This window comes from Pongo pygmaeus, chromosome 2 (genome assembly GCF_028885625.2).
Source record: "Pongo pygmaeus isolate AG05252 chromosome 2, NHGRI_mPonPyg2-v2.0_pri, whole genome shotgun sequence".
Lineage (NCBI taxonomy): Eukaryota > Metazoa > Chordata > Mammalia > Primates > Hominidae > Pongo > Pongo pygmaeus.
Window position 1 is genome coordinate 206,778,153 of NC_085930.1, and position 24,687 is coordinate 206,802,839.

Here is a 24,687-nt window from a genome sequence, read left to right on the forward strand (position 1 = left end):
AATGTGTACCTCCCAAATAAAGCATCGGCACTTAATCTTTACCTCGAGGGCAGGATCCACATTTTTAATGTTTCTGTTATCCACAGCACCTAGTACATGGCATTTGGTATTCGATAAATATTATAAATAAATGGTCAAGATGTAAGAATCTCCTTTCTGGTATAAATAACTATGGTACTTCATTAGAGAACAAATACACATTAAGATACAATTTATAGGATCTCATGATGTATATTTTAGGTGTTTTTGTTTTAATTTATGAAAATAGAGATGAGGTCTCACTATTGTTACAGCTCTTTCTCCCGAATTTGATGAGTTGAGTTGTTGTCCCATGACTGAGAAGAATGAGGTACACGGACACTGGAGAGTGAGTAAGGCAGAGTAGAATTTATTGAGTGACAGAAAGGCTCTTGACAGTGAGAGGGGACCTGAAGGTGGGTTGCTGGCCACCAGCCTGAGTCTATGGGTTTTTGTGGGCTAGAAATGGGGCATGTGCATGCTGATTGGTCTGTGGCTATGCTTGACAAAGCACTATTCAGAAATAGGCACAATAGTGTAGAGGACCAATCGCGGAAGGGTAGGTATGTATAAAATAGGTGAAGGGTAAGGACCAATCAGGAGAGAGGGTGCCAGGACGAGAATGAGAGCTCTCAGTCTGGCTCATGGATTTATCCAGAACTTATAGCTTGGTTTTCAGGCTTTAGACTGTCCTTGGCTTGAAGGTTGAGTTTCACCAGGGACCCCTCCCTGTCTGCCTAGGAATTTACCTGCCTCCTATTGCTATCACTATGTTGCCCAGGCTGGTCTCAAACCCCTGAGCTCAAGTGATCCTCCGACCTTGGCCTCCTAAGGTGCTTGGATTATAGGCATGAGCCACCATGTCTGGCCTTGTTTATTTTTTAAATAGGTAATACATTCACATGGTTCAAAATTGAAAATGTAAAAAATGGATTAACAGTGAAAAGACTTCCTCTTATCTTTGACTCCTAGCCTCTTAGCTTTCTTTCCTGACAACTAATGTTATCACTGTCTTGTGTATCTCTGCAGAAGGAGTTTATGGATATATAAACTAATACGTGTTATATGTATATTCATATATATATATATTTGATTTTCACCTTTTTTCCACTTAGCAATGTATATTGGAAATAAACATTTGAAAACAACAATACATTTGGTGATCACTTCATATCATTACACAAACAGCTTCTTCATTCTTTTATATGGCTACAAAGAAAGTATCTATTGTATCAATTTGTCATAATTTATTTAACATCCTCTCACTCTTTGCTATAAAAATAAGACTATAATAAATTGTGCATACTTTTTGCTGTTTCCAAGATAAATTACTGGAGGTGGAATCACTGGGTCATAGGGTAACAGGTTAGTTTTTGACGGATGGTATCAACTCTTTGAGGGATGACTTTTGCTTTTCAGGGGTCCTAACTGCTTTCCCCTTCTCAATTACCTGCACAGCCCTCAGCAAACTGTCCTGCAGAGCCTGGTTCTTTACCATGTTAGTAATCAGGAACGTGACATCCCTGATATACATCTGCCTCACTTTCACAGTATAGTGTTCTGCCTTGTTACCATGTGCAATAAAGAAGGTACAAAGTGCTGTGATGTCTCCTTCTTGCAGCCCACACTCCTGCAGAGTGGACTCCCATACAACTCTAATGCGCTTGTTCTTAACTTTTCGTCTGAGTACAGAGGCTACGGTTGGAAGACCTCTCACCAGGTCTGGCAGCTTCTCAAGCACACGAGTATGCAAGCAAATAAGTACTTCAATGACGTAGCTGTATAAAATATTCAATTCCATTGAAGTGAGCCTACAAAAAATATGGAGAGCTTCTTAAGTGGTCAAAAATATTTTATATAGAAACAGAAAATGAATTCTTTTAGGATAACTCAATATGAACCCACTGGGAGAACCAGCTGTTGTAATTTACAAAATATTTACTTTAGAATTTAAATTCAAATTCAAATACTTACCTTTTTTTTTTTTTTTTAAAGAGATGGGGTCTTGCTTTGTTGCCCAGGCTGTTCTCGAACTCCTGAGCTTAAGTGATCCTGTCGCCTCGGCTTCCCAGAGTGCTGGGATTAAAGGCGTGAGCCATCATGCCCAGCCAGTACTTACTTTAGAATTAATGCAGATAGGCTGGGCGTGGTGGCTCACGCCTGTAATCCCAGCACTGTGGGAGGCCGAGGTGGGTGGATCACCTGAGGTCAGGAGTTTGAGACCAGCCTGGCCAACATAGTGAAACCCTATCTCTCCTAAAAATACAAAAATCAGCCGGGCATGGTGGCAGGCACCTGTAATCCCAGCTACTCGGGAGGCTGAGGCAGGAGAATGGCGTGAACCCAGGAGGTGGAGCTTGCAGGGAGCCAAGATTGCCCCACTGCACTCCAGCCTGGGCGACAGAGTGAGACTCCATCTCAAAAAAAAAAAAAAAAGAAAAAAAAATTAATGCAAATAAGGCTTTGGCAAGCAAGAGACTCTGTGATGAGATGTGTGCTATAGTGCCTGGCATATAAAGAGATGCTCAAATTAATCTTTTTTTTTTCTTTAAGACGGAGTCTCGCTTTGTCGCCCAGGCTGGAGTGCAGTGGTGAGATCTCAGCTCACTGCAAGCTCCGCCTCCCGGGTTCACGCCATTCTCCTGCCTCAGTCTCCAGAGTAGTTGGGACTACAGATGCCTGCCACCACGCCCAGCTAATTTTTTTTTTTTTTTTTTTTTTTGTATTTTCAGTAGAGGCGGGGTTTCACTGTGTTAGCCAGGGTGGTCTCGATCTCCTGACCTCATGATCTGCCCGCCTCGGCCTAAGTGCTGGGATTACAGGTGTGAGCCACTGCGCCCAGCCAAATTAATCTTTTTTTAAAAAAATAAATGAACCTAAGAAAATGTAATTGCTTTACAATCCATTGTGGGAAACATACTAAGAAATTCAATTTTGCAATGACCACTGGAAGCTCTCACAAAGCCACAGAATCCCGCTGATTTCTCAACTGATACTCACTTGAGTGCCCGAACTGCTGTCCACATCTCATCTTGGGCTGCTTGGCTTGCCAAGGCCTTACTATGATGTTCGAATTTCTGCATCAGGTTATCCTTGGTGAAGTCTAGTTCTTTGAACTGTGTTTCTAACGCTTGGAGTTTGTGGTCTACTCTGTAGGATAACAGAATCAAGGGTTAGTTTGGGTTACAGGACAAAACTAAGGTTTTGATTTAAGCTGAGGCTCTAATACATTATTTACAACCATTACCAAATTTGGATAACTTTTTTTTTTTTACTTTTACTTTAAACTATGAAGGGAAAATGGGTAGCTATTTGAATTTGAAAGTTTCAACAAATGGTTCCATTTGCCGTTCCCTCTAGCCATCATCCTTGTCCTTTCATTCCATATATTGCAAACTTTTGAATTGTCTAATTATTTGAATTGCCTGTCATGTCTTGTTTTAGTATTATACCTTATACTTTATTTATTTATGTATTTATTTTCTAATACAGAGTCTCACTCTGTCACCCAAACTGGAGTGCAGTGGCACAATCACTACCTCTCAGACTCAAGTGATCTTCCCACCTCAGCCTCCCAAGTAGCTAGGACTACAGTTGTGTGCCACCATACCTGGCTAATTTTTTTTTTTTTTTTTTTTTTTGAAACGGAGTCTTGCTCAGTTGCCCAGGCTGGAGTGCAGTGGCACGATCTCGGCTCACTGCAACCTCCGCCTCCCAGGTTCACGCCATTCGCCTGCCTTAGCCTCCCGAGTAGCTAGGACTACAGACGCCCACCACGACACCCAGCTAATTTTGTTTTTTTTTGTATTTTTAATAGAGACAGGGTTTCATCGTGTTAGCCAGGATGGTCTCGATCTCCTGACCTCATGATCCACCCGCCTCGGCCTCCCAAAGTGCTGGGATTACAGGAGTGAGCCACCGTGCCCGGCCAGCCTGGCTCATTTTTTAAAAATATTTTTTGTAGAGACCAGGTATTGCTATGTTTGGCTGGTCTTCAACACCTGGGCTCCAGTGATCCACCTGTCTTAGCCTCCCAAAGTACTGGGATTACAGGCATAAGCCACCATGCCCGGGCTATACCTTACACTTTAGAGAATATTTTATGTAAGCATTACTTTGGTGTTCACAGCAACCATAAAAAGTAAAGCAGTCATTTTTACTATTTTACTGTTAAAGAAATTGAGTCTCAAGAGGATTGAGACCTAATGTCATAAAGTTAGCTAGTGCTGAGACCAGTATATAATCTGGATCTCCTCAGCAGGAAAGTCAAGGGCCTTCACCCTTTGCTCCTGTCTTCCGCCAGTCCCCTCACCCATCCTAGTCACCAATTACATGAGACATCTAGTTGCTGCTTGAATACATTATGTGGTTCCAAGCTTACATATGGCTTATACCCTATTTTCTACCCGATTCTAATTGTCCAACTCTTATCCTTTCTTCCAGAATCAGCTCAAATCCACTGCCTCTTTGAATCCCCATCTACCTGGTGGTCTCCTTGCTCTCCTGCTTCTTGCTTACAAGCACTGCCTCTGTGAACCTATCTCCCACCTCCTGCTTTACTACTAGGGTTAGCCTTTCATGAACTAAACTACGTTCTTGGAGGGAAGGAATCAGAGACTATTTCTTAGATACCTTTATGCCTGTCCCCCAATACCCAGCAAAGTTCTTGCACAGTAATAAAAGTTTCCCTGTATGATTGACATCTTTGATGCGAATGAAATGCTGAGTTCTGTAACCCAAAATGGGGATTTGAGTAGCTATGAACAGCCATGATCATCAGAGGCTGCTGTGGCACCAGAATTATGTTTAATTAACCACAAAGACTGCAGCAACACAATTCACTTGGCTGAGCCACCTAGATTGTCATTATGAGGGAAACTTGCCTGGGCCACCTAGATTGTTGTTCTGAGGGAAATGTGCCTGGGCCACCTAGATTGTCATTCTGAGGGAAATGTGCCTAGGCCACCTAGATTGTCCTTATAAGGGAAACTTGCCTGGGCCACCTAGATTGTCTTTGAAGGAAAATTGCCTGAGCCAAGTACATTGTCATTACGAGGGAAACTTGCCTGGGCCACCTAGATTGTCGTTATGAGGGAAACTTGTCCGGGCCACCTAGACTGTCGTTATCAGGGAAACTTGCCCGGGCCACCTAGATTGTCGTTATCAGGGAAACTTGCCCGGGCCACCTAGATTGTCGTTCTGAGGGAAATGTGCCTGGGCCACCTAGATTGTCTTTATGAGGGAAACTTGCCTGAGTCACCTAGATTGTCATTATGAGGGAAACTTGCTTGGGCCACCTGGATTGTCGTTATGAGGGAAACTTGCCTGGGCCACCTACATTGTCGTTATGAGGGAAACTTGCCTGGGCCAAGTAGTTTGTCGTTATGAGGGAAACTTGCCTGGGCCACCTAGATTGTCGTTATGAGGGAAACTTGCCTGGGCCACCTAGATTGTCGTTATGAGGGAAACTTGCCTGGGCCACCTAGATTGTCGTTCTGAGGGAAATGTGCCTGGGCCACCTAGATTGTCTTTATGAGGGAAACTTGCCTGAGTCACCTAGATTGTCGTTATGAGGGAAACTTGCTTGGGCCACCTGGATTGTCGTTACGAGGGAAACTTGCCTGGGCCACCTACATTGTCGTTATGAGGGAAACTTGCCTGGGCCAAGTAGTTTGTCGTTATGAGGGAAACTTGCCTGGGCCACCTAGATTGTCGTTATGAGGGAAACTTGCCTGGGCCAAGTAGTTTGTCGTTATGAGGGAAACTTGCCTGGGCCACCTAGATTGTCGTTATGAGGGAAACTTGCCTGGGCCACCTAGATTGTCGTTATGAGGGAAACTTGCCTGGGCCAAGTAGTTTGTCGTTATGAGGGAAACTTGCCTGGGCCACCTAGATTGTCGTTATGAGGGAAACTTGCCTGGGCCACCTAGATTGTCGTTATGAGGGAAACTTGCCTGGGCCACCTAGATTGTCGTTATGAGGGAAACTTGCCTGGGCCACCTAGATTGTCGTTATGAGGGAAACTTGCCTGGGCCACCTAGATTGTCGTTATGAGGGAAACTTGCCTGGGCCACCTAGATTGTCGTTATGAGGGAAACTTGCCTGGGCCACCTAGATTGTCGTTATGAGGGAAACTTGCCTGGGCCACCTAGATTGTCGTTATGAGGGAAACTTGCCTGGGCCACCTAGATTGTCGTTATGAGGGAAACTTGCCTGGGCCACCTAGATTGTCGTTATGAGGGAAACTTGCCTGGGCCACCTAGATTGTCGTTATGAGGGAAACTTGCCTGGGCCAAGTAGTTTGTCGTTATGAGGGAAACTTGCCTGGGCCACCTAGATTGTCGTTATGAGGGAAACTTGCCTGGGCCACCTAGATTGTCGTTATGAGGGAAACTTGCCTGGGCCACCTAGATTGTCGTTATGAGGGAAACTTGCCTGGGCCAAGTAGTTTGTTGTTATGAGGGAAACTTGCCTGGGCCACCTAGATTGTCGTTATGAGGGAAACTTGCCTGGGCCACCTAGATTGTCGTTATGAGGGAAACTTGCTTGGGCCACCTAGATTGTCGTTATGAGGGAAACTTGCCTGGGCCACTTAAATTGTCGTTATGAGGGAAACTTGCTTGGGCCACCTAGATTGTCATTATGAGGGAAACTTGCCTGAGCCACCTAGATTGTCTTTATGAGGGAAACTTGCTGGAGCCGAGTAGATTGTTGTTATTAGGGAAACTTGACTGGGCCACCTAGATTGTCTTTGAGGGAAACTGGCCTGAGGCAAGTAGATTTTTGTTATGAGGGAAACTTGCCTGAGCCACTTAGATTGTCATCATGAGAGAAACTTGCCTGAGCACCTAGATTGTCATTATGAGGGAAACTTGCCTGAGCCACCTAGATTGTCTTGATGAGGGAAAGTTGCCTGAGCCAAGTAGATTGTGGTTATGAGGGAAACCTGCCTGAGCCACCTAGATTGTTGTTATGAGGGAAGTGATGCGTCAACACACATGCTACTTCTCTGAGCTTCCATATCCCCAGTGACCTGAATACCTTTGTGATTGCCCAGCATTCTATGCTTGATCATGTTTTATTCTTGGTCCTGAATTTCTCCCTAGGGTAATTCACCTTCAGGTACTACATGTCTCCTATGCTTTAAACCTGTATTTCCTTTCTTTTTTTTTCTTTTTTTTTTTTTTTTTTTTTGAGATGGAGTCTTGCTGTGTCGCCAGGGTGGAGTGCAGTGGCACAATCCTGGCTCACTGCAACCTCTGTCTCCCGGGTTCAAGCGATTCTCCTGCCTCAGTCTCCTGAGTAGCTGGGATTACAGGCACCACCACATCCGGCTAATTTTTGTATTTTTAGTAGAGATGGGGTTTTGCCATGTTGGCCAGGCTGGTCTCGAACTCCTGACCTCAGGTGATCCGCCCACCTCGGCCTCCCAAAGTTCTGGGATTACAGGCGTGAGCCACCGCATCCGGCCTAGAGATGTATTTTCATTATGTTTTGTGCATCTCCACAAAGATGGAGATGTCAAACTCAACTCTCCTAAGCTTAACCTACTAATACCTCCCCCATCTTCAGAAATTACTATGAAGAAATGTTGTCACTGCTTTACACATAGATAAGACTCAATATGAAATGTTCATTTTGTAGGAATAGAAGCCTGTGTGACCTGATATGCCTGTAATTTCTGTCTACAAGTCAAAACCATGGGATTTGAGCTGGGTGCAGTGGCTCACACCTGTAATCCCAGCATTTTGGGAGGCCAAGGTGGGTGGATCACTTGAGTCCAGGAGTTTGAGACCAGCTTGGGCAACATAGTGAGACCTCATCTCTACAAAAAATAAAATATTAGCCTAGTGTGGTGGTGTGCACACTTGTGGTCTCAGCTACTGGGGAAGCTGAGGTATGAGAATTGCTTCAGCCCAGGAGGTCAAAGCTGCAGTGAGCTGTGATCATGCCACTGCACTTAGCTTGAGCAACACAGCAAGACCCTGTGTCAAAAAAAAAAAAAAAAAAAAAAAAAAAATAGTTGGCCGGGTGCAGTGGCTCACGCCTGTAATCCCAGCCATTTGGGAGGCCAAGGCGGGTGGATCATGAGGTCAAGAGATCGAGACCAGACTGGCCAACATGGTAAAACCCCTTCTTTACTAAAAATACAAAAATTAGCTGGGTGTGGTGATGCACACCTGTAGTCCCAGTTACTCAGGAGGCTGAGGCAGGAGAATCACTTGAACCTGGGAGGCGGAGGTTGCAGTGAGCTGAGATCGCGCCACTGCACTCCAGCCTGGTGACAGAGTGAGACTCTGTCTCAAAAAAAAAAAAAAAAAAGTCATTTGGCATACTATTTGTATTAACTTTTAAACCTTTAAGACTATATTGCTTTTAAGTCATCTGTAGTTTGAAACTTAGGGAAGAAGTCTAGCTTGTCAATCAGTATAAAAATTTACAGTTGCAGCAGTTCTTTGGAATCCTCTCACCAAAGGACAGTCCTGGGCCTTTCCAAATAAATCTCAACCAACATGCAAATCTGAGTGCAGGCTGTTTTGTTTTGTTTTGTTTTAGTACAGTTCCCTAGTTTCGTTAATGACCTCACCATCCAATCAACTGCTTGAACTAGAAATCTCGGAATAATTCTCAACTTTTTTCTTCCCCTGATTTATGTCTCTCTGACGCATTCCTGCCTCTCCATCGCCACTAAATGAGTTTCTCAGCATCTTTCACCAGGACCCAAGATTACCGTAGCCTAACTGGACCCCCGTTTTCCATTTCCCATCCATCCTCCAGACAAATTCTTCTAAAACACAATTCTGATTCTGTAACTCAACTGATTGCAAATGGTTTGTGTCATCCTGGCTTGCCCAGTGATATACTCAGAGGCAAACTGGATCTCCTCGGCAGGAAAGTCAAGGGCCTTCACCCTTTGCTCCTGTCTTCCACCAGTCCCCTCACCCATCCTAGTCACCAATTACACGAGACATCTAGTTGCTGCTTGAATACATTATGTGGTTCCAAGCTTACATATGGCTTATATGCACTGTTTCCTCAGCCTAGAATGCCTTCCCATATTTTTCTCCCTCATAAGCTCCTACTTGCACTTTAAGATCCAGCTTAAATGACCGTATATGAAGAATTCCTTTTTCTCGTGTCAAAGGCAAAATTGGTTGATCCTCCCTTCATGTTCGCATAGACCTTTAGGAACATCACCATTGTAAGCTCAGTCACATTAAATTGTAAATGTTTTTCAAACTTTTCTCTTTCCTACAGGCTGTGAGGAAAGGCCCTTGAGGGCAGAAACCACACTTTACTTATTTTTGTAAATCTAGGATTTAGCATATGCATACATTCAATGGAGTTACAGCACCTGGGAGCAGACTTTTCTTTATTGTTAATTTACATAGGTTTGGGCCTGGAAGACTTAAACCACTGTAACAGAGACGGAATTCTTTTTTGGACGGAGTCTTGCTCTGTTGCCAGGGTGGAGTGCAGTGGCATGATCTCGGCTCACTGCAACCTCCACCTCCCGGGTTCAAGTGATTCTCCTGCCTCAGCCTCCCAAGTAGCTGGGACTACAGGCACCCGCCACCATGCCTGGCTAATTTTTGTATTTTTAGTAGAGGCGGGGTTTCACCACGTTGGCCAGGATGGTCTCGATCTCTTGACCTCGTGATCCGCCCGCCTCGGCCTCCCAGTGTGCTGGGATCACAGGCGTGAGCCACCGCGCCCGGCCTGGAAACAGAATTCTAATGAGCACGTCTGCGGTTCTTTATTTCCATTCTTCATTCTTACCCATCTTCCCCGAAGAGCAGACCCATGCTTGCTCCCTCCCCATAGCCCTCAGCAACCTTTTCATGGCCTCCTTCAAGGATATCAGGGTTGTGGTTTCATTGTTCATCTTCTGAAGGCAGAAGGAAAGAAAACAAAAACAAAGCAAAACAAAAAAAGCAATAAATGTTTGAATCCAGAATTTTCTGCTGTCTTCCTCTCAGCAACAGGCAGCAGTAGCAGGAGCACTCAGTCTACATTCTGCCTGAAAGGTCACTCAGTACAAGAAGCTTTTAATAGCTTGCAGATCCAAATATAGTTTCAAAGAACTGATCGTGTGGACACAGGTGTCCTGGAATGCACTGTAACATTTGCCTTTCAAAACTGAACCATAGTACATCAACATACAGCAACAACCATGCATAATTGATGACTCTGTATATGATGGTAAATGTATATGCAGATACATTAACGTAACATATAGGATTAAGTTTGATGAAAATGTCACTGTCATATTTTAACAGCTTCATTATTCAATGACAACCTAAATTAGGTTTAAAGAGTGCCCCAGATCTTTTATGATGATGATATCGAAGCAAAAACCTAACCATCATTAGAAACTACTAAATACTTGTTATGGCTGGGCATGGTGGCTCACTCCTGTAATCCCAAGGTGGGAGGACTGCTTGAGCCCAGGAATTCAAGACCAGCCTGGGCCACAGAGCAAGACTCTGTCTCCACAAAAAATATAAAAATTAGCCAGGAGCGGTGTGCATGCCTGTAGTCCCAGCTACTCAAGAGGCTGAAGTGGGAGGACTGCTTGAGCCCAGGAGTTTGAAGCTGCAGTGAGCTATGATCATGCCACTGCACTCCAGCCCGGGCAAGAGGAGATATATATATATATATATATATATATATATATATATATATATATGTGTATGGATATATATATATATGTATATATGTGTATATATATATATACACATATATATATTAGATTAGGAATTGAATATAAATGTGGAAATAAAATAGGACTCCTGTTTTCATGAGATTTAAAATCTAATTGGGAAGAAAGAATATACCCTTAAATAGAAAATGTATATGGGATATGTGCTAAGTAGATAGAGACCATAAAAATAATAGAAGTTGAGAGACTAAGTCACTGAAATCTTGGGTCCTTGGGGAAATACTCACCCTGAAGGTGGTGCTTGGCTTGGCCTTAAAGGTCAAGGTCTTTGATTATCAGAGAAGAGTGTTAAGGGTGTTACAAACTGGAGAAATTGTGTGAGCAAAATCACAGAGGTGGCAAAGTAAATGATGTGTTCAGGAAACAATGAGTAGGTATGTTTTGAGCAAAAGATTCATATAAGAAAAAGAAAATAACCACACCATTTAAACTGGTAAGAGCCATGTCACGTATTTGTTCTTTCATTGAATACTTTATTCACTTATTCAATATTTACTGAACATCATAGATATTAATTGAATGGATAAAACCTACGAATGGATGAGCAGCACTATTCCAGGCACTGGTAATATAGTGATAAGTAAGGCGAAATCCTTGTCCTCAAGGAACATACTAGCAGGGAGACAGCACATAAGGCTTATAAGAGAGGGGATGCTTTTAGCTAGCTTGGTAAGGAGTTTGGACAGATGTGAGCTGTGGTTCTAGAAGATTAATCTAGGCTCAGGTGCAGTGGCTCACACCTGTAATCCCAACACTTTGGGAGGCCGAGGTGGGTGGATCACTTGAGGTCAGGAATTCGAGACCAGCCTGGCCAACATGGCGAAAACCCATCTCTACTAAAAATACAAAAATTAGCTGGGCGTGGTGGTACACACCTGTAGTCCCAGCTACTTGGGAGTCTGAGATAGGAGAATCACTCGAACAAGGGAGGTGGAGGTTGCAGTGAGCAGAGATAGCGATTGCGCCACTGCACTCCAGCCTGGGCGACAGAGCGAGACTCCATCTCAAAAAAAAAAAAAAAAAAAAGATTAATCTAATCTAGCAGTGATATTGTAGTATAATATGAAATATATTTGGTCTTTGTCTCCATTTCAGTCACAAAGCTCCTAAAACACTTGGAATTTCCTGAGTGATAGGAGTGTCTTTTTTTATTCATAATGAGCCCCTTTCAATCACATGTGAGTTTATGCTAATGAGGTGATTTAGGGTGGTGCAACTAGAATAGCCTCCAGATGGGGCTGGTCACTAGAAAGACCTAGTGATTATAGGTTGGAACTTTCAGCCCCAACCACCAACCTCTAGGAAATGAAATGAGTAAGCTGGAGATTAAGTTCCATAAAAACTCTTGGACAATGAGGTTTGATGAGCTTCTAGGTTGCTGAATATAAGGAAGCGCTGGTGGGATGGTGCTGCAGAGAGGGTGTGGAAGCTCTACAGCACCCTCCCCCATACCTTCCTCTATGCATCTCTAACAGAATCCCCTATACCTTGCTCTATACATATCTAACAGCACCCCCCCATGCCTTCCCCTATGCATCTCTAAAACTGCCTGTTCATCTGTATTCTATTTACTTTATTTTCTTGAGATGGACTCTCACTCTGTTGCCCAGGCTGGAGTGCAGTGGCATGATCTGGGCTTACTGCAACCTCCGCCTCCCAGGTTCAAGTTGGTCTCCTGCCTCAGCCCCACTAGTAGCTGGGATTCCAGGTGTGTACAACCACTATTACACGAGTTATTAAAAAATTATTTTAGTCAGCTAGAAAGGGTAAAAGAGGGTAAAAGAGTCCTCAGTAATGCTTTTTCTTTTAATAAAAAAGCAGCCCCCGCAAACATTTCTTTTCTAACAGAAAGTAGCTGGAAAAACCAGACCTGCAAGCATTGATTTGCAAGTCACAGGCTTACATATGTAAATGCTGGTGGCTAAGAGCCAGGTTCACCCAATATGGCAGTTCCTGCCACTTTTTCTTTGTTGCCACATGTGCAGATATCATGGCAGCCAGCCAGGTAGAAGCAATATGTACAGGTATCATGGCAACCAGCCAGGTAGCTGCATTTGCATAATAAAAGGTTAGGGTGGGAGGGCCAGTTTTTTTGTGGGCTACGTGAATGCCACACCTGGTCAAACCAATCCCTTGGGCTCTATGCAAATCAGACGCCACCTCCTCAAGCCTCCTGACATAACCAACTGCTTTCTGCATTTGGTTCCATTTGGAACCCTCCTCCCTTTGTACAGGGGAGCTATTCTCTTCCTTCTTGCCTACTAAACTTTCCACTCCTTAATCCACTCTATGTGTGTCTATGTTGCTAATTTTCTCGGCACGTGACGAAGGACCCTGGGTGTTTCCCCAGACAATGGAGCCATATCACCACGCTCAGCTAGTTTTTGTATTTTTAGTAGAGACGGGGTTTTGCCATGTTGGCCAGGCTGGTCTCTAACTCCTGACCTCAAGTGATCCACCTGCCTCAGCCTCCCAAAGTGCTGGAGACAAAGGACCCTGGCACAAGACAAAGGACCCTGGGTGTTTCCCTAGACAATGGAGCCATATCATTTTTGGGGGCTCATCCGGAATCCCAAGGTACAACATTCAGTGGAGCAGTGAATAGAGGAGCGGACTCAAAATCTGTCCTTTCATTCCAAGGCTTCGGGCCTCCATTTTAAAATCTAATCAAATCAATAACAAGCATCCATCAGCCAGTTAAAGACACGGTTAGTGTGGCTGCCATTCGTAGAGACTTGGATGTCAGGCTTACTGGGGAGAACATGGAGACCCCCCCAATACCCATGGGTCACTGGGCACGTTGGCCATGCTTCAAACCAGCTTCCTTTCAACGAGGAAACCTCACCATCCTGTGAGGCCAGGAAAAGTTCTGAAGCAATTGAGAATTTCTGGCCAGTGCACACCCTTGTGTTATTCAAATGCTTCTGGACTGGACTCAGCCTCCAATAGCCTGCCCAGGTGTTGGTAAAGGGTCCCCAGCTAGCCTGTTGCAAAATTTCCCTTCTTTTTCTATCTGCGATCACTATGTCTCTTATTTTCTCTGTGTGTCAAATGTTAGGGAATTTTTACAGCCCAGGGAAGTAATCCTGTTAGGGAAGATCAGGAAATGCTGTAGTAACTATGGATGTAGTTCAGGATCTTGCGATCTTTTAGGAACAGAGGGCCTCCCCTTTCCCACACAGTGAGGTCACTCACTACGATTCCTCGCGTGAGCACATGGTATTTCTAAGCCAACAGCTCCACCTCGTGGAAATAGATATCCCCTCCATAAGACACATTGTTGGTCCACTGCAGCTTCCCAATTTTTCCATTTTGCAGCTTTCTTTATGCTGCTTCTGTGAATGGGAAAATTCTGCCCCAACAATTAGGAGTAAAATGTCCTCTGCAGCCAAATTTTAGTCCTGATACTGTCCCATCAGCAGGAAAATTGCCATTAGGTCCTTAAGTCCCTTTAAGGCACCTATTCTGTCTCTGATTAAAACAGTACTTAATTAGTAAGGGGATTTTAAGTCTGGAAGTTAACCTGAACCATTTTCTAAGGGTAAATGCTTTAGTGTGGGCCATAATAGCAGCCAATCCAGCACATTCCCTCTGTTAAAGGAGCCTTGCCTTTTACATAGTTTTTCCCGAGATCCATTTTTCAGGGAGGCACATAGATCACACAAGCCTAGGAAATAAAATGGGAACCACACACAGAGAACTAGGATAGCATGGGTATGCATTACTAATCCCATCTTCTAGTTTCTCTGGTTCCATGGCTTGGAGAGTCACCCCTACAACCATGGGCGGCACATTTAACAAGGTGGCAGGACCCAGGAACCAAGGAGGGAAAACAGTCGGGGTGGGGGGGGACGCTCCCACTGTCTTCTTCTCCACCCTGGGTCACACACTGAAAGGAACGAGACTAAATGGATGGCTTTTTCTCACTTCTCTTTCTAGATGGGAAACAGACCATCTACGACCTGCATTCCTCTAGAGTGCATTCTAAAGCGCTGGGATTCCTTCAACCCTGAGACTTTGAAGAAAAAGCACCTCATGTTCTATTGCACAAGGGTATGGCCTTCTTACCATCCTGGGGACAGACAAACCCGCTGGAGGGAGCCTTGCTTTTAATATTATCCAACAATTAGATCTTTTCTGCAGACAGAAGTGCAAATGGTCTGAGGTCTCCTATGTACAGGCTTTCTTTGCCCTGTGAGACAACCCAGATCTTCACAAGTTTTGTACAATGGACTCAGTTCTTTTAGCAGCCATGGCAGGCAAGCCCATAGGGAATAATTCCCCAGAGCTAAAGCAGATTCCAGAGGAGCAATCTGAGACAGCTATTGAATGTCCCAACCCTTCTAGTCCCCCTCATCCAGAACCCCCTCCAATCATGCCATCAGCTCCTCCAGCTCCACCATCTTCAATATTACCCACTTTGCCCGCTTCACTCTTACCTCTGCAGGAAATGCCTGATGGAAATGGTGCTATGAAGGTTCATGTTCCCTTCTCATTACAGGATCTTAAGCAAATAAAGGGAGACAGGGCGATTTTCTGACAACCCCGATAGATATATAGAAACTTTCCAAAATTTAACTCAGGTGTTTGACCTCACGTGTTGCTCCTAAGTCAGACTCTCACTGCAGCTGAAAAGCAGGCAGTTCTTCAGGCAGCAGAAAAATACGGAGATGTGTGGGTGAAGGATTACCTAGGTGCTGAGGCAAGAGACTGAAGGCACAAACTGTTTCAGTATAATAAAGAAAATAGTTAGAATAAGAATAGTTATAATACAAATTAGATATAGAGATGATCACGGACATTATCAATAATTAGTATAAACATTATTAATCATTAGCTTTTAATATTACTCTTTGTTGTATTACTAATATAACCAAGGAATAACTGGCGGGTATAGGGTCAGGTGCTGAAGGGACATTGTGAGAAGTGACCTAGAAGGCACGAGGTGAGCCCTCTTGTCAATGCCTGCATAAGGGCCACTTGAGGGGTCCTTGGTCAAGCAGTAATGCCAGTGCCTGGGAAGGCACCCATTACTTAGCAGACTGCAAAAGGGAGTCTCCCTTTCCTTGGAGGAGTCAGGGAACACTCTGCTCCACCAGCTTCTTGTGGGAGGCTGGATATTATCCAGGCCTGCCTGCAGTCATACAGAGGCCTAAACCCCTCCCTGTGGTGCTGTGCTTCAATAGTCATGCTCCTTGTCCACTTTCATGTTCCTCCCGTACTCCGGGTTCCTCTTTGAAGTTTGTAGTAGATAGTGGTAGAAGAAACAGTAAAAGTCTTAAAGTCTTTGATCTTTCTTATAAGTGCATAGAAGAAAACACTGACGTATGCTGCCTTCTCTCTCTGCTTCGGCTACCTAAAAGGGAAGGGGCCGCCTGTCCCATGATCAAGTAACTTACTTGACCTTATCAATCACTTGGACGACTCACCCTCCTTACCCTGCTCCCTTGTCTTGTATGCAATAAATATCAGCATGCCCAACCATTTGGGGCCACTATGGGTCTTCGCGTCTTGGCGGTAGTGGTCCCCCGGGCCCAGGTGTTTTCTCTTTATCTCTTTGTCTTGTGTCTTTATTTCTTACCATCTTTCATCTCTGTACATGGGGAGAATACCTGCTAAGCCCCGTAGGGTTGGACCCTACAGAGATAAGCAACATGTCTCCTATAGCAGACCAAAGAAAGAAAAAGGAAATAGGGAAGGTGAACTAAAAATGGAAACTCCGTTCCCACTAGGAAGAGAAACAGTTCTGGTAGACAACCCTCATGGGAACTACAACAGCTCAGTAGATGAATGGAAAATGAAGCACTTTTAATGTGCATATTAGAGGCCTAAAAAAACCAGAGCCAAACCTCTTAATTACTCTAAACTATCTAAAATAGACCAAAAACCAGATGAGAATCCCACAGCCTTTATGGAAAGGCTGAGAGAGACACTAACAAAACATACCTCTTTATCCTCTGATTTAGCTGAGGGACAGCTCATCCTGAAGGACAAGTTTATCACACAGGCATCTCCAGATATTAGAAGGAAACTACAGAAGCAATCTATAGAACCAAATAGCACCCGAGAAAACCTCCTGAGAATAGTCACTTTGGTCTTTGATAATAGGGATCAGGAGGAGGCCCAAGAAAAAGAGAGGAAGCACAAGAGAAGGACAGAGGCTCTAGTGGCAGCATTGCAAGCTTGCAAAGTCCAGGATCCCCAAGGTGCGTCCACTAGCTGTTATTGATGTGGCAAGTCAAAGCATTTTAAGAAGGAATGCCCAAACAGCAAGAAGAAGCCAGCTCAACCCTGTCCAGTCTGTGATGGAGACCACTGGAGATTGAACTGTTCCCAGAGATGGAGGTCACTAGGTTCAGACCCAGTCTCACTGATGGTCCAGCAGGACTGATGAGTCCCAGGGCTCAACCCCCTGCTCCAGCAGCTCAAACTGCCATTACAGCACAGGAGCTCCAGGTGATTCTAGAAATTGAAGGAAGGAAGGTAGATCTCCTTCCGGATACTGGAGCCAGACTCTCGCTTCTCTCTAATCCAGGCCTCCCCTCTTCCCATAGCACAACTGTAAGGGGTGTCTCAGGAAAAACTCTAATCCAATATTTTTCTTAACCCCTTAGCTGCAGATGGAGGGGACCTATTATTTACACATGCCTTTTTAATCATGCCTGAAAGTCCCACTCCTTTATTAGGTAGAGATATTCTAGCTCACAGGGGGGCCAGCATCCTTACAGCCCCAGGACAAACTCTTTGTCTCCCCCTGATGGAAGCTAACATTAATCCAGAAATGTGGGCTACTCAACAAAGAAGAGGTTGAGCTATAACCTCTAGGCCAGTCCAGATTCATCTTAAGGATCCCACTTATTTTCTTTTCTCTTTTCTTTTCTTTCTTTTTGAGACAGAGTCTTGCTTTCTCGCCCAGGCTGGACCGCAGTGGGGTGATCTCAGCTCCCCACAACCTCCGCCTCCTGAGTTCAAGCGATTCTCCTGCCTCAGCCTCCTGAGTAGCTGGGATTATAGGCATGTGCCATCATGCCTGGCTAATTTTTGTATTTTTAGTAGAGACGGGGTTTCACCATGTTGGCCAGGCCAGTCTGGAGCTTCTGACCTCAGGTGATCCACCTGTCTTGGCCTCCCAAAGTGCTGGGATTACAGGCGTGAGCCACCATGCCTAGTCAGGATCTCATTTTTTTTCCTAATCAGAGACTATATCCCCTAAATCCAGAGGCTAGGAAAGGGCTAGCAGCCATTGTCGATAACCTAAAGATGCAGGACCTCCTCAAACCCTGTAATAGCCCCTGCAACGCCCCAATATTAGCAGCGCAAAAACTCAACAGGGAATGGAGACTAGTTCAGGACCTCTGCCTCATTAATGAAGCTGTAGTTCCAATCCATCCAATGGTACCTAATCCTTTTACCCTGTTAACTCAAATACCTGAGGGAACTAAATGGTTTACAGTCCTAGGTTTAAAGGATGCCTTTTTCTACATACTGTTACATCCTGACTCTCAATACCTGTTTGCCTTCAAAGATCCCACTGGCCAGACCACGCAGTTAACATGGATGTTGCTGCCTCAGGGATTTTGAGATAGGCCTCATCTGTTTGGACAGGCACTGTCAAAAGATGTCTCTGAGTGTTCCCATCCTCAAATGGGATGGGATGATGATACGTTGATGATACTCTGCTCTGTGCCCCAACTAAGGAAGCTTCTCAGGAAGGCACTGAAGCTCTTCTTAACTTCTTAGCTAACAGACGATATAAGGATTCAAAACCCAAGGCCCAGCTTTGCAAAATCTCAGTGAAGTACCTGGGTTTAGTGCTGTCCAAGGGAACTGGAGCATTAGGGGAAGAAATGATTCAGCCTATTTCTTCCTCCCTTCTCCCTAAAACCCTCAAGCAACTAAGAGGATTTGGGGGCATTACAGGATTTTGTAGACTATGGATACCTGGGTATTGTGAAATAGTCCACCTGTTTTATAACCTCATAAAAGAAGCTCAGGGAGCTAAAACTCATCTTTATTTTATTTTATTTTTTTAGACGGAGTCTAGCTCTGTCGCCAGGCTGTAGTGCAGTGGTGCAACCTCTACCTCCCGGGTTCAAGCAATTCTCCTGCTTCAGCCTCTGAGTAGCTGGGATTACAGGCACGCGACGCCACGCCCAGCTAATTTTTGTATTTTTAGTAGAGACGGGGTTTCACCATGTTGGACAGGATTGTCTTGATCTCCTGACCCCGTGATCTGCCCACCTCGACCTCCCAAAATGCTGGGATTACAGGCGTGAGCCACCACGCCCGGCCTAAAACTCATCTTTTAACCTGGGAACCTGAAGCTCAAAAGGCCTTTGACCAGCTAAAACGAGCCTTGCTTAAGGCACTAGATCTCAGCCTTCCCGTAGGGAAGACCTTCCATCTGTATGTATCAGAAAGGAAGGGAATGGCCCTGGGAGTTTTAACGTAAGCTTGAGGATCAGCTCAACAGCCAGTGGGTTACCTAAGTAGGGAACTTGATTTGGTGGCTAAAGGATGGCCAGCATGCCTTTGAGCCATTGCCTCAGTGGCCCTACTGGTTCCAGAAGCCCCCAAATTAACCCTGGGAAATGATTTAAATGTTTACACCCCACATAACATGGCAGGACTACTGTACTCTAGGGGGAGCCTTTGGCTAACAAATAGTCGACTCCTTAACTATCAGGCCCTGCTGTTAGAGGGTTCCAACATCCAATTAAAAACTTGTGCCGTGGCTCATCACGCCTGTAATCCCAGCACTTTAGGAGGCTGAGGTGGGTGGATCATGAGGTCAGGAGTTCAAGATCAGCCTGGCCAACATAGTGAAACCCCATCTCTACTAAAAATACAAAAATTAGCCGGGCATGGTGGTGCATGCCTGTAGTCCCAGCTACTCGGGAGGCTGAGGCAGGAAAATCACTTGAACCCAGGAGGTGGAGGTTGCATTAAGCTGAGATTGTGCCAACTGCACTCCAGCCTGGCGACAGAGTGAGACTCTGTCTCCAAAAAAAAAAAAAATTGTTCTCGCCTAAATCCAGCCACTTTCCTACCCAAGGAAACTAGGGAACCTGAACATGACTGTGAACAAGTCCTAATACAGACCTATGCAGCCAGGGAAGATCTCAGGGAAACCGCTAGAGAACCCGCACTGGACCCTCTTCACAGATGGGAGCTCTTTTGTAGAACAAGGAATCCATAAGGCAGGATACGCAGTAGTCACTCTAAATGACGTCATTGAAAGTGTGTCTCTCCCTCCAAGCACTCAATTAGCTGAGCTGATAGCTCTTACTCGAGCACTTGAATTAAGCAAAGGAAAGGTAGTTAACAATACACTGACTCCAAGTATGCTTTCTTGGTTCTTCATGCTCATGCTGCCATCTAAGCTTTCTTTTAAATATTTTCAGTATGTCCAAGAGAAAACACCTGCTTCCGTTTATTTAGGGTTAATAACCTATATGGAATTAGGATTTTTTTTGTACAGATGAGGTTTCACCATGTTGCCCAGGCTGGTCTTCAGACTCCCAAAGTGCTGGGATTACAGGCGTGAGCCACTGCGCCCAGCCAACATTTTCTTTTTTAGAAACAGGGTCTCACTCTGCTGCCCAGGCTGGAGTGCAGTGGCATGATCATGGCATACTGCAGCCTCGACCTCGTGGGCTCAAGTGATTCTCCTTCCTTAGCCTCCCAAGTAGCTGGGACTACAGGCATGCACCACCACGCCCGGCTAATTTTTTTTTTGTTTTAATTTTTATGTAGAGACAGCCATCTTACTATGTTGTCCTGGCTGGTCTCCAATTCCTGGGCTCAAGTGATTCACCCGCCTTGGCCTCCCAAAGTGTTGGGATTACAGACATGAGCCACCACACCTGGGTTATTGTTGGATTTACTGAAGAAAAAGGGCAGGAGAAAAAAGTTAAATTATGACAAATCTCTAGGTCAGTCAGAAGCCATATCTCTGGGACATTTTAAAAAATCAATCTTACCAGTTCCGACTCTAAAAGTTAATGCCATTAGTAACAACAGCAGGAAAAATAAACCTGCTAAAAACCAGCCCATTCATTTTAGCAAAAAAGCAGTTTAACTCAAATACTTAGACCAAAGTATAACACTACTTACCCAAGGTGCCCCACCCACCAGCAAGAAGAGAAGAAATAATTGCTTTAAAAATCAAAATATGCGGCTAGGCACCGTGGCTCACCCCTGTAATCTCAGCACTTTGGGAGGCCAAGGCAGGCAGATTACCTGAGGTCGGGAGTTCAAGACCAGCCTGGTCAACATGGTGAAACCCTGTTTCTACCAAAAATATAAAAATTAGCCAGGCGTGGTGGCGCGTGCCTGTAGTCCCAGCTACCTCGGGAGGCTGAGGCAGGAGAATCGCCTAAACTCAGGAGACGGAGGTTGCAGTGAGCCGAGATCTGCCACTGCACTCCAGCCTGGGCGACAGAGCGAGACTCTGTATCCAAAAATAATAATAATAATAATAAAAAATATGCTCAGCATTTCTTCCAGAGATAGTAATGGTCCCACTCCTGAGAGTGCTCGGAAGGACTAAAGCTGGAGTGAAGATAATGTCTAGGGATTGGTATCCCACAAAGGCTTTCAAAGCCCAAGGTACCACAAGCACACTAAACTCGTCTATGAATTAGAAAACAAGATATCACTGCTGCTTCTTTTTGTCTTTTGAAATATACAATATTTTGTAGGCTCTGCCCTTCGATGTGAAAGCAGGACTAAAAAAAAAAAAAAACAGCTAAGAGGGCCGGGCGCGGTGGCTCATGCCTGTAATCCCAGCACTTTGGGAGGCCGAGGCAGGCGGATCACGAGGTCAAGAAGTCAAGACCATCTGGCCAACATGGTGAAGTCCTGTCTCTACTAAAAAAATACCAAAATTAGCCGGGCACGGTGGCAGGCGCCTGTAGTCCTAGCTACTCAGGAGGCTGAAGCAGGAGAATCATTTGAATCCAGAAGGCGGAGGCTGCAGTGAGCTGAGATCTCGCCATTGCATTCCAGCCTGGGCAACAGTGTGAGACTCCATCTCCAAAAAAAAAAAAACAGAGACAGAGTCTTGCTATGTTGCCCAGGCTGGTCTCGAACTCCAAGCTAAGAAATGTGAAATTATTTGACACCCAAATTTTTAGAACCATCCATCTTAACTGTGAAATTAAACAAATCTACCTTCTCCTGCCTTCAAACTACCTCACAAAAATAAGAGAACTGAAACAATCAAAACATGATTTTTTTTTTGAGTTGGAGTCTTGCTCTGTGTCACCCAGGCTGGAGTGCAGTGGCACGATCTCGGCTCACTGCAACCTCTGCCTCCCAGGTTCAAGCGATTCCCCTGCCGCAGCCTCCTGAGTAGCTGGACTACAGGCACACGCCACCACGCCTGGCTAATTTTTGTATTTTTAGTAGAGATGGGGTTTTACCACGTTGGCCAGGCTTGTCTGGAACTCCTGACCTCAGGTAATCAACCCAGCTCAGCCTCCCAAAGAGCTGGGATTACAAGGCGTGAGCCACTGCGCCCAAACATGTTCATTTTTAAAGTCCTTGAAAGTATTAAAACTTTGAAAAGAAAAGAAAGAAGGAAAAACAAAAACATGGCAGTGCAGGAAAGCTTTAAAAGAAAGAGGGGGTGAAAACCAATGAGCTTGTCTTTTTTTTGTTGACAACCAAGTGCAAGAAGGTTCATTTTGTGACTTGTTCAGTTGTGTTTTGCATATCTCCATTCTGATCAGAAGGGACTTTGAGGTTTTTCTGCAACTCCTGAGCATCTGCAGGCTCCATCCTCTTATCCTTTATCTGTCTTTGTCTCAGTCATCTCAAAGCCAAACTTCTGTAGAAGTCAATTGCTGACTCATTGCTGACCTAGACAAACAGATGTTGTCAAAAGTGCCATCTTGGCTGGGCAGTGTAATCCCAGCACTTTGGGAGGCTGAAGTAGGCAGATCCCTAGAGTCCAGGGGTTCGAAACCAGCCTGGCCAACATGGTGAAACCCTGTCTCTACTAAAAACACAAAAATTAGCCAGGCGCTGTGGCTCCCATCTGTAACCCCAGCACTTTGGGAGGCCAAGGCGGGCGGATCTCCTGAGGTCGGGGGTTCAAGACCTGCCAGGCCAACATGGTGAAACCCCGTCTCTACTAAAAATACAAAAATTAGCCAGGCGTGGTGGCGCGCCTCTAATCCCAGCTACTCGGGAGGCTGAGGCAGGAGAATCACTTGAACCCGGGAGGTGGACGTTGCAGTGAGCCGAGATTGCGCCACTGCACTCCAGCCTGGGCGACAGAGCGAGACTCCATCTCAAAAAAAAAAAAAGAAAAAAAGAAAGAGAGAAAGAAAGAGAAAGAGAGAGAGAGAAAGAAAGGAAGGGAGGGAGGGAGAGAGAGAGAGAGAGAGACAGACAGACAGACAGACAGACAGAAAGAAAAAGAAAGAAAGAAGAAAAAGGTGCCATCTTCTCCACAGATGTTTGACACGATTTAACATCTGAGTTGCTATTCCTGGCCTTGGGTAAGGTGCCGGACACCCTGGTGTGATGATGTCGAGTCCTCCGCGTCTGCGAATGATCCACCGTCCCGCCCTCGCCCCAGCTTTGCTAGCTCAGCCTCCAGCACGCCCTTGTAGGACGTGTCCCTGCAGCCGACTGGAAAGATGGCCTGGATGGGTGTCTTCAAGTACGGAGAACTGCGGTGTCGCGCCTCCCGGCCCCACCCGGCTCCCAGCATCTTCTCCCCCTGCGGAGGCCGCGTTTCCACTCAGGGCAACGCCGCCGCGGTTGTTCCGCCCTGGGTTCGGGATCAGACCGGCCTGGGCGCCTCCGCGGGGAGCTGGGCGGTGGCGGGGGCCGCGGGAGTGGAGCCGGTCCGAGCCTCCAGGGGGCGCTGGCGGCCGCTTCCTCCACCCGCAGGCGGCTCCGGGCCACGCCCGCCGCTGAGCGTGAGGCGATGGCGGCCGGTCTCAGGACGCTGGTCCCCGGAATGGAGAGCTGAGGGGACAGATCTAAGGGACATTTATAACTCCCCAGGGACTCCGGGTGGGAGTCAGTCCGTCTCAGGTGCGTCTCCGGAAAAACTTCGGTGCCCCCTGGGAATCAGTCCCTGCTCCAGTGGGAAAAACCTTGCTGGGTCCTCCCTGATCCCCGCCACTGCTTTTTTCTCCTTAGCAAAATCCAGATATTGTTTTGAGTATTGGGCAGCCACGTGCTTCAGGGGAAGCTGAGCCCCTTCCCAGTGTGAGAATGGGGGGTGAGTCTTAGAATAAATCAATCACAGCAATTTTATTATTATTGCCATTATCATTGGTTTAGGAACGGACAGGTGGCAGAATTCTGGCCCATGAAATGTAAGAAGAGGCCCACTGTGGGGCTTCTGAGGCCGGGCGCGGTGGCTCACGCCTGAAATCCCAGCACTTTGGGAGGCTGAGGCGGGCGGATCACGAGGTAGGAGTTCGAGACCAGCCAAGCCAACATGGTGAAACCCCATCTCCACTAAAGATACGACAAATTAGCCGGGCGTGGTGGCGCGCACCTGTAATCCCAACTACTCGGGAGGCTGAGGCAGGAGAATCGCTTGAACCCAAAAGGCAGAGGTTGTAGTGAGCCGAGATCGTGCCATTGCACTCCAGCCTGGGCGACAGGGCGAGACTCCGTCTCCATAAATAAATAAATAAATTAATTAATTAATTAAGACATAGTCTTGCTATATTGCCCAGGTTGGTCTCCAACTCCTGGGCTCAAGTGGTCCTCCCGCCTTGGCCTCCCAAAGTGCTGAGATTATAGGTGTGAGCCAGAAAAGTTTGTTTAAATTTTGCAAAAATATACATAACAAAATTTACCATTTTTATATTTTATTTACTTTTTATTTATTTCGGTAGATTTTTGGGGAACAGGTGGTGTTTGGTTTCATAAGTTCTTCAGTGGTGATTTCTGAGATTTAGTGCACCCATCAC

At 45.6% G+C, this 24,687-nt stretch overlaps 1 protein-coding gene across 2 annotated transcripts; it reads right to left on the minus strand.

The window, feature by feature from the left end:
- Nucleotides 1-368: 368 nt before the first annotated feature.
- SMCO1 (single-pass membrane protein with coiled-coil domains 1) lies at nucleotides 369-10,041 on the minus strand. Of its 2 annotated transcripts, none has more exons than XM_054480545.1 (3): nucleotides 9,855-10,041; nucleotides 3,019-3,168; nucleotides 369-1,829 (listed from the first exon to the last, which is right to left on the minus strand). In XM_054480545.1, the coding sequence occupies exons 1-3, from the start codon at nucleotides 9,902-9,904 to the stop codon at nucleotides 1,385-1,387; spliced, it is 645 nt and encodes a 214-aa protein (XP_054336520.1). In that variant the 5' UTR covers nucleotides 9,905-10,041; the 3' UTR covers nucleotides 369-1,384. The 2 variants fall into 2 exon arrangements, with proteins under 2 accessions (XP_054336520.1, XP_054336521.1); XM_054480546.1 differs by having other exon boundaries at nucleotides 9,799-10,041.
- Nucleotides 10,042-24,687: the final 14,646 nt, after the last annotated feature.

Coding starts and splice junctions, on each gene's coding strand:
- SMCO1 (XM_054480545.1), bottom strand. CDS start 9,904: ATGAACAATGAAACCACAACCCTGATATCCTTGAAGGAGGCCATGAAA. Junction 3,169..9,854: donor TTGAAGGAGGCCATGAAAAG/GTTGCTGAGGGC, acceptor GTTATCCTACAG/AGTAGACCACAAACTCCAAG. Junction 1,830..3,018: donor ACAGCAGTTCGGGCACTCAA/GTGAGTATCAGT, acceptor TATTTTTTGTAG/GCTCACTTCAATGGAATTGA.